Source organism: Rhea pennata, chromosome 12 (assembly GCF_028389875.1).
Source record: "Rhea pennata isolate bPtePen1 chromosome 12, bPtePen1.pri, whole genome shotgun sequence".
Taxonomy (NCBI): domain Eukaryota; kingdom Metazoa; phylum Chordata; class Aves; order Rheiformes; family Rheidae; genus Rhea; species Rhea pennata.
Window position 1 is genome coordinate 19,123,652 of NC_084674.1, and position 13,646 is coordinate 19,137,297.

The window sequence follows — 13,646 nt, forward strand, 5'->3', positions numbered from 1 at the left end:
TAACTGTACAGGCATCACTAATTCTGTTAATTCAATGAAGGAGTATTTCAGGCATAAAATTCAGCATGCCCTACATATCTTGTCCACAGTTTAAGATATGTCACATTGGATAGATGGTGTATACTTGCAAAAAAGTTTATAAATTATTTTTATGACAGATTCTGTTCTAGAGTTTCATTATTTTTACAATTGCATGAGTCTGTATTTAAAAGACAATGGCTGCTACAAATGCACTGCTGTGAGAGTAACAAATATTCTTATTTAGACATATATAATATGCAGCAGTTTATCCACAAAAAGTATGTGTGTGTGTGTGTGTATATATATATATTTTATAGTTTATATGTATATAAATAATATATATATATTACACACACACACATGTATATATATATAAATAAAACAGAGAAAAGCAACACACTGAACATACTGAGGTTCTGTTCTGCTGGAGCTCATATAATAGTATTCGCATAAAAGTTTTAAAGCTTCGTCTGACTGTAAAACTAAATGAATAGAGCAAACCAAAAAGACATCTATTTTGAAAGCCTATCAGATGTTTCACTTAGCCCTACAGAAAGACGAATATTTAGCGCTACGATAGAAGCAGTTTCATCTGAAGTACCACACTGCATAAGATTTGAATATCCAGAAAGCACTGCTTGCCACTACATTTTCTTAGACTGGGATAGGATTTCAAATTTGCAAATCAGCTTGCTTTTTTCACTTTATTTGCTTTGTTTTGCTTTGACTTACCAGAAAAAGAGAATGCAGCATGTTATAATTATTACAGTTCAACAAATACAGTCCCTTTACTTATATACCAAAACATAAGATATTAACAAACTGTAGTTCAATTCCAATAGAGTGCAAATGACCCAAGGCCTACAGGAATGCACAGCATTATATTCCTTAATAGTCAATGTTTACCACTGTATTTTACTGAAGATCAGCTTTGCTCTTTTAACTAAAGGTCTTAAACTAAAACACAGTATCGTGGTGTTGCCAAATATAAACCTTACCTAGTTTTTCGCTTTGCTAAAGACAAACAGAAAATTACAGAAAGCCAATTTTGACCACAAACTTACTATGGCTACTCATATGAAATACAAAGGCTACGTTTCCTCCAAAAAGCAACTGATATTGCAGATATAATACTGTTCGTGCTGTGCATTGCTATGAATAATTTACAAACAGGCTTAAAAAAAAGCAGGCCTCATTTCCTCCTGTCAAACCAAAACAACTCCTATATGAGCCTGCAAAAGCTTAATAACCATACAAGGTCTGACCATGCACATGGCTAATTAATATTCAATACATGTACAGTGTAGCATTTGTTTCCAAATCCATTTTGATGTAATGACGCATTCTGAGTAGTGCTTTGCAGTAAACAGATATTTTCTGCCTTTTTAACATTTTTTTTCCACTTATACTGTAAGCAGATCTTAAACACAACTAGTCATTGCCTTCTTTATACACACTGTAAAGATAAAATGTTTAATATTTATAAAGAAACAAGTATGAATTGTACGCTAATAACTAGTTTAACAAACGTTTATATTTGACTTGCCAAAAAACATTTGATATAAAGTGTTTCAAAATTAACTGCTGATCAGTTTGGCTTCTGTCTGGACATAAATCTGGCCAAACATCCCATAATGGACTGTAAATACATGTTTTTCTCATACCAAAAAATAGGGCAAAAAAAAGCTTTAAAATACCCTCCCAGAATGATTCTTTATTTTTCATGAGATTCAGCATTGATAACAATTATGAAGATGATTAACTGCAGTATTGCTTTCACAATGTTATTTTCCTATGAAGATTTTTGCTGTAGTGGCATTGATTTATTACAAAGCATAGACTGTTATCACAACACTCAATTTTTACTTCTGGAAACCAATTTTTACTTCTGGAAACTATGTATGTATTAAACTGAAGGTCAAAACAGAAATTCAGCCTGCTACAACATTTTATCTTAATCTGAAAATCACTCAATTGATTTATAATCAGAGATCAGAGAAGGGAGACCATACAGGTGAATAGAGTGGAGAAAAAAAAAAAAAAAACCTGCATGCTGTTGGCCTTTATCAATGTTCCAGATAAGTGTTAATTAAAATGTTCAACAAGTACATTGGAAATGCCATTTTTTTCATTACAGAGAACACAGAAGGTAGGAATGTAGTGAAATAAAGAAAACTAATTACTAAGGGAAATGCTGTAGATACGATTCAAATAGCAATGAGTTCAAAAAGCCTCACAGCATTTTATATAACTTTAATCACTTTGAGATGAATGTTCCTGTTTCAGAAAATGTTTCATTAAAGTAGCTCCAGTTTTACACAAAAGAATGGCATCTTTGTTTATTTACCTTTTATTGCCGTCTAAGGACTCAGTACAAATGATCACTAGCTTATGAAAGAAGCAAAAGAAATAGAAGCACAAGTTTACCTCTGGCATGCTCAGTTGAAAACTCAATTCACAGAGATTGAAAAATGGTTTGTCCTGTACAGAGTTTTCCTCTGTCTCCCTACAATATGGCTTGAACTGTGTGGAAAGCTCTATGTTGCAATTTGGGGGATAAGAAGGGAACGAACACACACAAGAGTAACTACATAAATTATCAGGCAACTTGGTACCGGATAACATTTTACTAGAATTTCTACAGCAGGTTGTAAGATGATCTGGGTAACGGGAGTTTTCTTAGTAGGTAAATTGAAGTGATACCACATTATTTGAATGCTGTTGTCTTTTAAGCACTATTAATCTAGTTTGATCTTGCTTCTACAGAAATTGATGTTTCCCATTTAAAGTAATTTAAGTCACACAGTTCAAAAGAATTTCTTCAAAAACAAAAAAAACAAATAAATGAACTTCACCAAAATCACTTATTACAGCACAGGTGAAGCACACGCTGTACTGAAACAGGGATGAATTCTCTCTAGACTAATGTTCATGACATAGAAATACGTAAAAAAATCACTGAGATTTGGGTAATATTGACAATCAAAAGCTCAAGCCAGACAAAAATTTATCAGTTCAGACATTAGTGAAAATGTAGAGGAACCAAATACCCCAAGGAAAGAGGGGGGGAGAAACCCTTAAGATTTGTTATACTCTGCTAGCAAACAAAATACTGCCTATAAATACATACACAAATTTTCTTGTTTGCATTCTATTGATAGACTGGAATTCCAGCAGCTGTTTAAAGCAGCAGTTTGCAACTGATTTGGTGGACCTTCCATATAAATTAAAAGTTGAAACATTAATTTTTGGCCCAAATTATTTTCCTTGTTTCTGTGTGCTGCTATTTAGCAACGCATAAAAATGCATGCTGCTTCAACAAAATAGCGAACAACAGCTGATAAAATAATGACAAAAAAAAATATTTTGGGCAGGAAACTGCAGATCAGCTTTCATCTTGGCCATTCACAGGAACACAGAGATATAAAACTTGTTATCATTTGAAAAAAACATATTTCAAGAGATAAGATGTGGTTCTGCTTCTCAATGTGCTATCCCCAAGGCACAAAACTCTTGTTTTGCGTTTAAAAAAAAATTAAGTTGTACATTTTCCTGACAAATCCATCAGGAAAAACCTCTCCCATTTTGAAAAGATTCAACTGTTCAAGATGATACTTCGATCTGCTGCTCTGTATCAGTACCATTCTTCTTTAGCTGTACAAAACTCCTGTGTAGCAAGCATAATACATACCTAACTCTGGTAAAAGTTCCTAAGAAGTGTCACATGTGGCAAAAAAGGGGGAAAATCTGCAAGTTACTAGTCCAAAGCAGATAGAGAACTGAGAACAGTCATCCTGACACTCTTGCAACACATCAGAAGATACAGCAAAACTACACCATACTGTATTTGTTACCAAACCAAAGTGGGAGAAAGAGGACTCCAGAGAAAAGCCTAGTCAACTGATATCTCTAAAGGTAATCTTAGATGTCTGTTTTGATAATGAAGTGCTGGCCAGAATCTCAGACAGACACACAGCAATTATGATTTGAGGACCTAATAGAAACAGATAACTAATGTTTTCATCACGACACTGCAATGAGGTACTTGAATCACAGCTGTGTGACACATGCTGAGCAGCAAGATTAGGATTATATTCTGAAAATAATTGATGCTTCTGAGCTAGTCTGTTCCATCAGCAAATTCTCTCAATGCCGAAATGATCTTCTCTGGAAACAAGTACTTAGAAAAGAATTTCTGTTTAGAAAGCATATGAAAAGTAAGAAAAACATGTCTGCAGCATAAGACATTACACTTTTCTGTGGGCCATTAGATACCAAAATGTTCATATTCAGGCACAGAAATAATCACAGTTGCACACTTATCTGCAGGTTATTATCTACACCCCACAACCAGTTTCAAAAAAACACTTTAAGAAACTACTGCGGATAAGATACACTTGCCCACTTCCACCTAAAGCATCATTAGGCAGACTGCTATAAAACTACCACTTTACCTTTTCACAGGACAGAAGGACATTTCACCTTCTCAGTGATGACCTTAAACACACTGTTTCTGATACAAATAGCATATGAAACAAAATATCCCAAGAGTGATCTCAAACAAAATTCTTCTTTAGATAGCGGAGGTACCTTCTTTAGGTACTCTTTTTGTCTCATTGCTGTGTACCAGGAGTTAAAGCATATGTTCCTCTTAAAGGAGGTCTGAAAACTAAAGATTACAAGGTATTTTGAACTTTTTCAAGAAATAGGCCGCTTGCATAAATAGCAAGTTTTTTTCAGCTGCCTCTGTACCTTCAGTTTCCAAATTATCCCTAGTTGACAAGAAGCAGCTGTTCTTGTATTTTTTATACCTTAAGGAAATACAGGAAGACATCAAAGGCATCTGAAGATCTACAATATGCAGGATAATATTATTTTAGGAAAAAAAATAGGGTAAGCAAACATCATGAGTGTCATTTTTAAGAATCCATTTCTGCATGTAAAGGACTGGGAAATAAAGCAATACCAACGCAGGTACATGAAGATCACAACTCACAATGTGATCGCAGATGGGTTCTATGTTCTACATGGATACGTATCCAGCCTTAGGCATTATCTACAAAGATGATGAACCCTCGAAACACATCACAAAAGATTAGTTTGAAAACAAACTAAGTGTAGCCCCTGCTCTTTAATAGTTGCTCTGTGTCTTTAGACCTGTTTAATCTCTTTAAGTTCTGAAAGTAGATGACTAGCTTCAGATTTGAAAGTCTTCCAGTTAACCACTACAGTGTTTTGAAGTGGTCACCCAGTTTCATCCCGCTATAAGCTTTCAACATGGCTTTTAAAACAGAGACAATAAATATGGGGAAATTAATCACGTGTGCTTATAGTTTTGTTTTATATAGACAGTAACTGAATTTATATCAGTATTTTCACGTACCATTTCCCTGTGATTTGGGTAGAACGTCTGCTCAATTAATGGGAACCTCTCTGGACCCAAAGTTTTGCAGACAGACACCAACTGGGCAAACTGTAAAACAAAACAAAACAAAGCAAAACAGTTAGGAAAGAAATCATGTTCTACCGAAACAATCTCATACTGTCATTTTGCTTCTTGACTTCTGTATTACATAAACTCAGCATCAAATACACATATACTTACTGTATGTTTTCCCACGCTCTCCCTAAGCACAACTCAAATCCAGCCAACCTATGACCCCGTTACATAGAGCAACAAAGAAAAATCCCTCTAAGAGTTAATCCTTCACATACATAGAAAATGAAATACATTGGAATACTGGTTTTCATATACTTTACTCTTTTTATTATCAAAAATGAATGTAAGATAGGCAATCATTAAAATGTTGTATTTTCACCTGCTTTGATCTAAAGATCAGACTTATTTCACATTAATTTAGCCTTCTGGCACCCTAATGACATTGCAAGACAATTTTTCAAAACTGGAAAATAGAGAAAAAACAGTCACTAACTGTATGTCACACATACTACGTCACGTAAAGAAGAAACAAGAAAATTTTAATTTTTTAGGCTCATGTACCATAACCACGTGGCCATCCCTTCAGTGTCTTCAATTAACAAAGATCTTGGTAATTTAAATAGTTAGATGTTGTTGGCGTTTCTATTACCCTTTTCCTTCTGGGCCTGCCCCCAACACACGTATTCGCTCTACCTATAATGTGGACTGCAGTAACATAATGTAGAAAGCAAAGCAACACAAACATTTAAGTAATTTAAAAATATATTTAAAGGTAAGTAAAATAAACACAAAAAGACATGGAATTCTTTATTAAACATATTTGGGGACCATTTTCTTTAGCAAAGAGATCAACTCTTCTAACAGTTTAAAAAACTAAATCACTTCTGAAATCACAGCTTAGCAAACGAAGTTTCTAGGGAGCAAGAAGGCTTTGGCAGTCAGAAGACCACTATTGTTTCATGACTCCAAAGCTTTGGCTTGTACATGCCTGTGATGTATTTAATTGTCATTATGCCAACATGAGACATAAACAACTTAGCCCAATGGTTTGAATAGTGGGATTTGCTGGTTACAAACAGGAAAAAAGCAGAGAACAATAGAACTCTGTCCATAATATAGTTTGGTCAAATACCTACTCTGTTAATGTAATTCAGGGTGCAAGGAAAATAAAAAGTGTTTTAAGGGAAAATAGCGATGAAGGCTTTTTATTGCATTTCCAGCTGGCAAAGAAAATTTGTTTAATTTAGTGGTGTTTACTTAGGTTTGGTGAAACTCATTTAAATTTTGAAAGCCAGCGGAAAATGCCTTCATGATGAGTAGGTTTCACCAGAAGTTTAAGAAATTTGAGTTGGATGGTATACTGTGCAAAAAAACCTCAAGGAAAGGAAATATTATCACAGCTACCAAAATAAGTAGGTTTATGAATAAGTTTCCTGACAACTTACTATTTATTCCTGTCCTTATCCGAGATCTAAATTTGAAATCTCATGAGCAAATACTGCCTGTTAAATACTTGATTTCTGTCAAGCAATTATTTGGAGCATGTAGAACTATGTTTAAAATAATTTATGTAAATTTAATATAAATAAATTTATATTATTATGCAATACAGAATCTACAACAGATGTTGTATTTCTATATACATAATATATATATACACACATATAATACAGAAATATATACATAAATTTACTTATTTTTAAGAAAAATCCTTTAAATAAATCATGATTGATCAATTTTATAAAAATAAATCATATGACAGCAAGCAAAAACAGGGAGAAAATGACTATTTATAGGGGTTCTGACATTTACTTAAGAGGTAAGACAGCTATATTTCAGACTGATACTAGTGGATGTTTACTTACTTAAAATAGTATGAACCACAGATAATACGAATATATCACACTAAAGTACCCTATAATCTATTGATTAAGCTATGAAATAGCATGTAGGAAATTAAGATTCAAATTTCCTGAAGTGGAGGAAAGAACTCACATATCCCATAGCTGGAGGGGGGCCTCATTCATCCCATGTCCCAATTGGGACACTGCCTCACCTGTGTGTCTATTACTCTCTCATCAAACTTTTCTCTCTACACAAAGCAATTTGATAAATGTAGCCAAAATTCACATAACAATTTTAGCATGAACTAAAAGGTAGCTTTCTCAGAGATTTCAATAAGTACCAATCACAGCAAAACCACAGTTCTAGAGTTGTACATTCCTAAATTCCTACTAATATTGAGTACTTCATTTTTTCCTGGGAAATTTAAATAATTTATATTTAAATACTATTAAATTATTTTGGTCCTATTTTAATGAATTTTTGATTCATTTAAAACATGATCTGGATTGCACCTTTTTATGTTCTCCTGAGCAGCTCAGTAACAAGAAAAAATTAATTTTTATTAATTTCTATTTATTTATTTATTATACACACAAGGAAAAGACCACCTCAGAAAATCCTGTTGTATCTAGACAGTTTGGAAGCTATACAAAGTTTACAAATATGCTGGACATAGAATACCATATTGCCACATTTTCTGCTTGTCCATTCAGACCAACTTTTAAAGGTCTGCTAGAGATCACATTAATGAGTTTGATTTGACAATTCTTAGACTTCAGGCAAGAAAGTACATTCTAAGTTGACCAAAGTAATGTTTTGCCTTGATAAGAGCTTTGAAAGAGTTTTGTTTTATTGAGCTAGCTAAAATGACCTTAAATTTCACTTTAGATCACAAAAAGGTTTATCAAATTCTTCCTGGAGAAAGAGCAAGATGTTTTAAGATGATAAATGACTAAATTATTACTTAATCCAATTCTGAATGTTTTCAGATAAGTTTGTTTATGAAATAGAGAAGATTGGCAGAGTATTTTACAGGGATGCCAAAAATCCCTTGATTTTTACCAGTTATCTAACAAAACAACCTCATAGAGCTTAACATTTCAGGAGGAGTCTTCTCAACTTCTTAGAAAGAAAGGATAAGAAAGCAGAAAGAAGTTCTTTTAGTTCTTATTTTAGCTAGCTGAATTTACTCTTCGTTTTTAAATGCTATGCCTTGGTCCTTCCCAGCTCCAACATGGTAATCCTCAGATAAGTGTATTCAGATTTTTTTCCCTAAATCTTGGGATTTTGTAACATCCTTTGTGAGGTCAGCTCTTCTCTTTTCCAGCATCGTTGGGATGAAATGCTTTCATCTTGGCATAGAAATTGTGTCTCCATGAAAGAACAGTAGAGAGCCATCTGCACTTTTTTTCCCTCTCCAGAGTATGATACAGATAAGAAACACTTAGTCAAAGAGACACTAGTCTCTTTGATTTCATATGAAAGCTTTATAGGGTTTCATTACACCAAGAATTTAACCTCATGTATTGTACTGTAATCAAGCAACTAACAGTTACAAAAAAAAAAAAAAAAAAAATCACTCTCCTCACAAAGATGTGAATAAGGAACTTGTTCATCATTTTAGACAAGTTAAAATGTACGTAATTAGGCAGGACATCTCTGAAATTCTCAGATGAACACCAAAGCTGCCCAAATTTTTCCTTTCAAAAATTGTTGGGTATTTAAATTGATATACTCCAGATGGTGCTGTGTGTTACCTTTAATTCCAGTAGTCTTCTAATCTTGCCAGACTGAAGGATATTTATCACTGCATTCCAGTGAGGAGTCCTCTGGTATGTGGAATAAGACAGTAAACTACTTCACATTTGCCTCTACAGTTGTTCCCTGCTAGGGAAGAACTCCTGAGCTATTCTGTTAGAGGTTCTCCTTTCTTTTGCGTATTAATTGTACCTGTTTTTTTAAAACTCAAGGCTTGCTCCTACTGATAGTGAAAGAACTCCAGCTAACTGTCTAATATTGCACGGTAACAACTCAAATGATCACAAAATTGGAGTCACCAAACCATATTAATTAACACTGTCTAACACTACAGAAACAGGAAAACTTTGTACGAGAGACAGAACACTTTTTGAGTCCCTCCGTTGTAAGCAAATACACTTTTTAAATGACATTTGCCTTATCTTTGACTGCTCCGAGTTGTGGGCATGCCTAAAGAATGAAGAAATTGAATGCAACTGTAATTCACTTCTGGATTCCCATAAATAAATTTGCCTTTACCAAATGAATTAAACCAGCCTATAACACACGTTTATCTTATCTTTCTATTATAGGAAATTAATAGAGAAGATGATATATTGACTCTCTCGATCCCTTCAGCTAGTAAAGAAAAAAATGTTTTAACATGTCCTGAAGTAAATCTTTTCTTAGGCTGAGGCTTGGAAGCCTGACTTTTCACTCCAGAAAAACATGACAGCTTCATGAGAGTCAGAGACATGCAAAAGCACAGAGACACTGTATCATTAGCACTAGCATATCACGGGGTTGTTGGTGTCTAGCAGATTTAGAGACATACGCTGTACACCCTTCAGAGGAGAAGAAATTATTAACTGATAAGGAAGGAGCTGGAAGTAAATCTCTGACATACAATACTCTGTGGGAAAGAATTTATTTTAACCAATATTTTTCACTATGACTTATTTTTAGTTTCTGTATTTGCATTTTACTGTTTTTTTTTTCAATTACTACTATCTGAAGAGTATCTGTGTCACTCACTTTATGCTTTGTGTGATATTTGCTCTTTACTGTGATTGACCTACATTTCTCCTGTTATACTTTAGTAAACATTAAATACTTTTCCAGAAGGCTGAGTATAACACATTTGATTTGCTATTTGATACCTGGTATGAGACTCAAGGGGAACAGATTGCTGGCTGTAACTTACACATTTCTTTCTGTCAGCAGCATCTGACAGATAACTTAAAGTATTCAGACTTTCAAAGTTAACTGAAAGTTGGACACGGCAACCGAACAATGAAACTTTGCCTTCAAATCAAGCACATTAGCAGAACAGAGGAAAGACGCAAACTGACAAGCTTGATGTCCCTCCAGCAGGTTTCCATTATTACCATGCAAAGTTAAAGGTACCTTCCCATTCACAGTCATGCTGCGTTAAGTTATATGGAACCTGCATTTTAAGTCAAGCGGATAATTTTATAACACCGATAAGGTGTTTCCCAACCCTCTGCAGTTCCAGCTCACATAAGAACGTGGCAATGTTCTGCTCTCCCCCACTAGATTTTTATTCAAGTCTTGCTGCTTGACCCATCACTCTGGGATTAACAGCATCTCTTCCTTCCAGTCTTGACTGCAGCTGATGTTTCTTCACCTTTCCAGCTCCCCTCTTTATCCCTTTGGCTGCCACTTTACAGCTCCTGATGAAGCTACTAAGCCTGAACGGATTGTGCTGACTCTCGTCCAAACCATGTGGTTGCCTCTGTCCCACGTTGTCCAGCATTTCCCAAGGAGTACGTTTGGCTTCTGCACCTCTCCTGCTGAACGCATGCCTCTTCTCTGTGAGGCACATCTCACAGTTTGGTAAGCACTGCTGTAACCGCTAGAATACTTTTACATCCGAATTAGATTAACAAGGCACTTAAATCATTAAGAATTTCTAAAGGACTAAACGAAAGCCTAAGATAAACCTCATGCCTTTGGAAGAACTGCAGAGTTTTTGCTTATAAATTTCGCTTATAAATTAAAGAGAGCACCCATGAGAAGAAAAAAGAAAGCTTCGTCCACCAGTTAGAAAAGCTAAAGAGGGATTTAAAAAAAGCCAGAAGAGAATCAGATAGAAAAACATTTCATCTTGGCTTGCAAATCTGGGCAGCAAGGCATCTGGCAATGAGAAACACCTGGGCTAATGAAAGAGGCAGTGACTGAATCTATAAACAGCAAGGAAAGTGAGATTTAAGGAAAACATACAGATTGAAAAGAAAGAAAAATAGTTATTAATGAGCATGGAATGTAGAAGCAGATCTAGACGTTTGTTAGAAAAAAATTAGCAAAAATTAATATCATGAGACCTAGATCAAGATGCCTTCCAGAATGTTTTATTTCAAAATGAAAAGTTACAGAGGGAAACAAAATTTTATGGAACTGAGTCATTCCCAACTGAGGCATTCAAATAAAAGCAAAGAGAATGTGCAGTTCGCTCCTCTATTATGGGAACATCCCGTTCAGTGTCCTGTTCAAGGAAACATTTGTGCACCTGCCTGCTTTAACAGCACTTGAGCATTTACTTAAGCATTTTTCAAAAGGGTTTGGGGCTTACTGCAATGAAGAGAGGGTTTTTTGTTTTTCAAAATGCTAAGATCCTGAGATTTTCCAGTTCAAAGAATAAATTCTTGTAACAGTACTGAATTCAGTGAAACTTCACAGTAAAGGAGGAGGAAATCTACACTATTAACACAAACTGTTTTTGCAGACCTAACTCTCCCATATTCATTAACAAGCAGTCTTGTTGCTAATGAAAATTTGTGCAGATATAGGTGTGTCTGTATGAAACTACTTTCAGAAACAAAACATTATTTCTATACTTAATTGTTTAAGTCTGAAGAAAAAAGTTATTTTAAAGCTGTCTAAATATACGGGTAAATTACTTCCCCATCCTCCATTTTCTTAAAATGTACATGCAATCATGTGCATGTACAAGACACACTTTTAAGTCCATGGGCTATTAGCTTGCAGAAAGACACAGAAGATTTTTGAAGTGGTCAGCATCTAAACTACGCCATGCCTTACAGCATTTTAAACTGTATTATAAACTTAGAGAAAAATATGCTTCACAAAATAGACATGTTAGTTACCAGATTTAACAAAAGAAACAAGGCAATCGCACTTTCCATCTTGCAAACTGCAGTTCAGAACAGAAATTAAACTTAAATGAATGACAGCAAGGAAATCACATGGCAACAGTAACACTAGTCAGAGTTTTGAAGATAACATGGAAGAAATCAACTTGTGTAGAGGTAGGGAGAAGGAGGCAGGAAGGAGCGGGGCTTAGTGCAAAGGAAGCCTCTTTCCATGATGGGTCACATTTTTTTTTCCCCCCCTCCAGGAAAGAGATTCTAGGTCCCAGATTCTCCAAATCACTTGGTGACCACAGCTACATATAAAAGAAAATCTCTATCTAGTATCTGGCTAGTAAAATTTATCTTCTAAGGTGTTTTCATGAGGAATATATCACATAGGTTTGCTTTTTAAATTAAAGATTGCACGGGAAATCAAAATTAATTTGCATAGTCTTGCCTTCATTTATGGATATTTGATTTAAGGAAACAAAAAATATGATTCTTGAATTTCAATACTGTACTAGCAACAGCAGATAATACAGAACATATGGCCACAGCTTTACAGCCTTACACCTATTAAAATATATTTTCTTTCAGTAGAAGCTACGGAATGGTTAAAAATCTGTTTTGATTTTCTACCACTAGAAATGTTCAGTGCAATGGAAGTCTGGAATGGCTGTCAAGAGCTCCTACTGCTGCTCTTTAGTGGAGAGAAGAACCAGCAGAGTGACAAGTTAAGAATGTATCAAAAAAAAAAATCTGAGTCTACTTTTGCATTAGATTAGCCTCATAGCAGTAAATGCTGGCAAAAGCAATGTTGCTTGTAAAAGCAAGTCATGTTCATTGTAGTACTCTGTCCCTTTTTACTGCAAGAATAGGTTAAACTCAAAATATTTCTATATATTGGTGCAAGACCAAGAAGTTTAATACATTTTCACCTTCATTCTGACACAGTTTTGAGAATTTACTTTCAGCTCTCGCACTACAAATCCATCAACATGTTTTGCTTTAACTGGCAGTCTGAGCAAAGAGGCCAAAATCTTCACTGGCTGACAGCTAATTAAACTACAGTTTTTATGCTCAAGAAAGTTCTGCTCAGATCAGGGCTGAGACACACTGGAAGAATAGCACATGTGGACAGTTTGTTCTCTGGCTGCCCTACAGATAAACAGAAGTCTCTCTTCTAAATCCAATACCTTCACATGAATAAAATCCACAAAACTGTTTTTAAAAAAAGACCACTAGCATTTACGTAAATATTTGAAAATATGCAAATTAAATTTGTTAAGAGATTGGCACACAGTATCAGACAGAGCTGTTCAAACCTTGCCAGCCAGGCAATTGTTTCGAGTGCCCGAGAATGGAGCTCTACTGCTTGAGAAACAGGACAGCACCTGACTTCCAGTCCTCAAGTGAATGAAAGCAAACTGCTCTTGCTGCAGTAGCTTCCTAAAATGGTGGCGTATGAAAAAACTACTAAAAAAATTGCC

General features: G+C 34.9%; 1 protein-coding gene across 1 annotated transcript in view; it reads right to left on the reverse strand.

Annotated features, from left to right (window-relative positions):
- The window catches only part of SYN2 (synapsin II), a 181,003-nt gene that overhangs the window by 88,113 nt on the left and 79,244 nt on the right, over positions 1 to 13,646 (reverse strand). Inside the window, exon 5 of the mRNA XM_062585309.1 lies at positions 5,405 to 5,494. Within this exon, the coding sequence (XP_062441293.1) occupies positions 5,405 to 5,494 (90 nt within the window). The remainder of the gene's footprint in view (positions 1 to 5,404; positions 5,495 to 13,646) is intronic.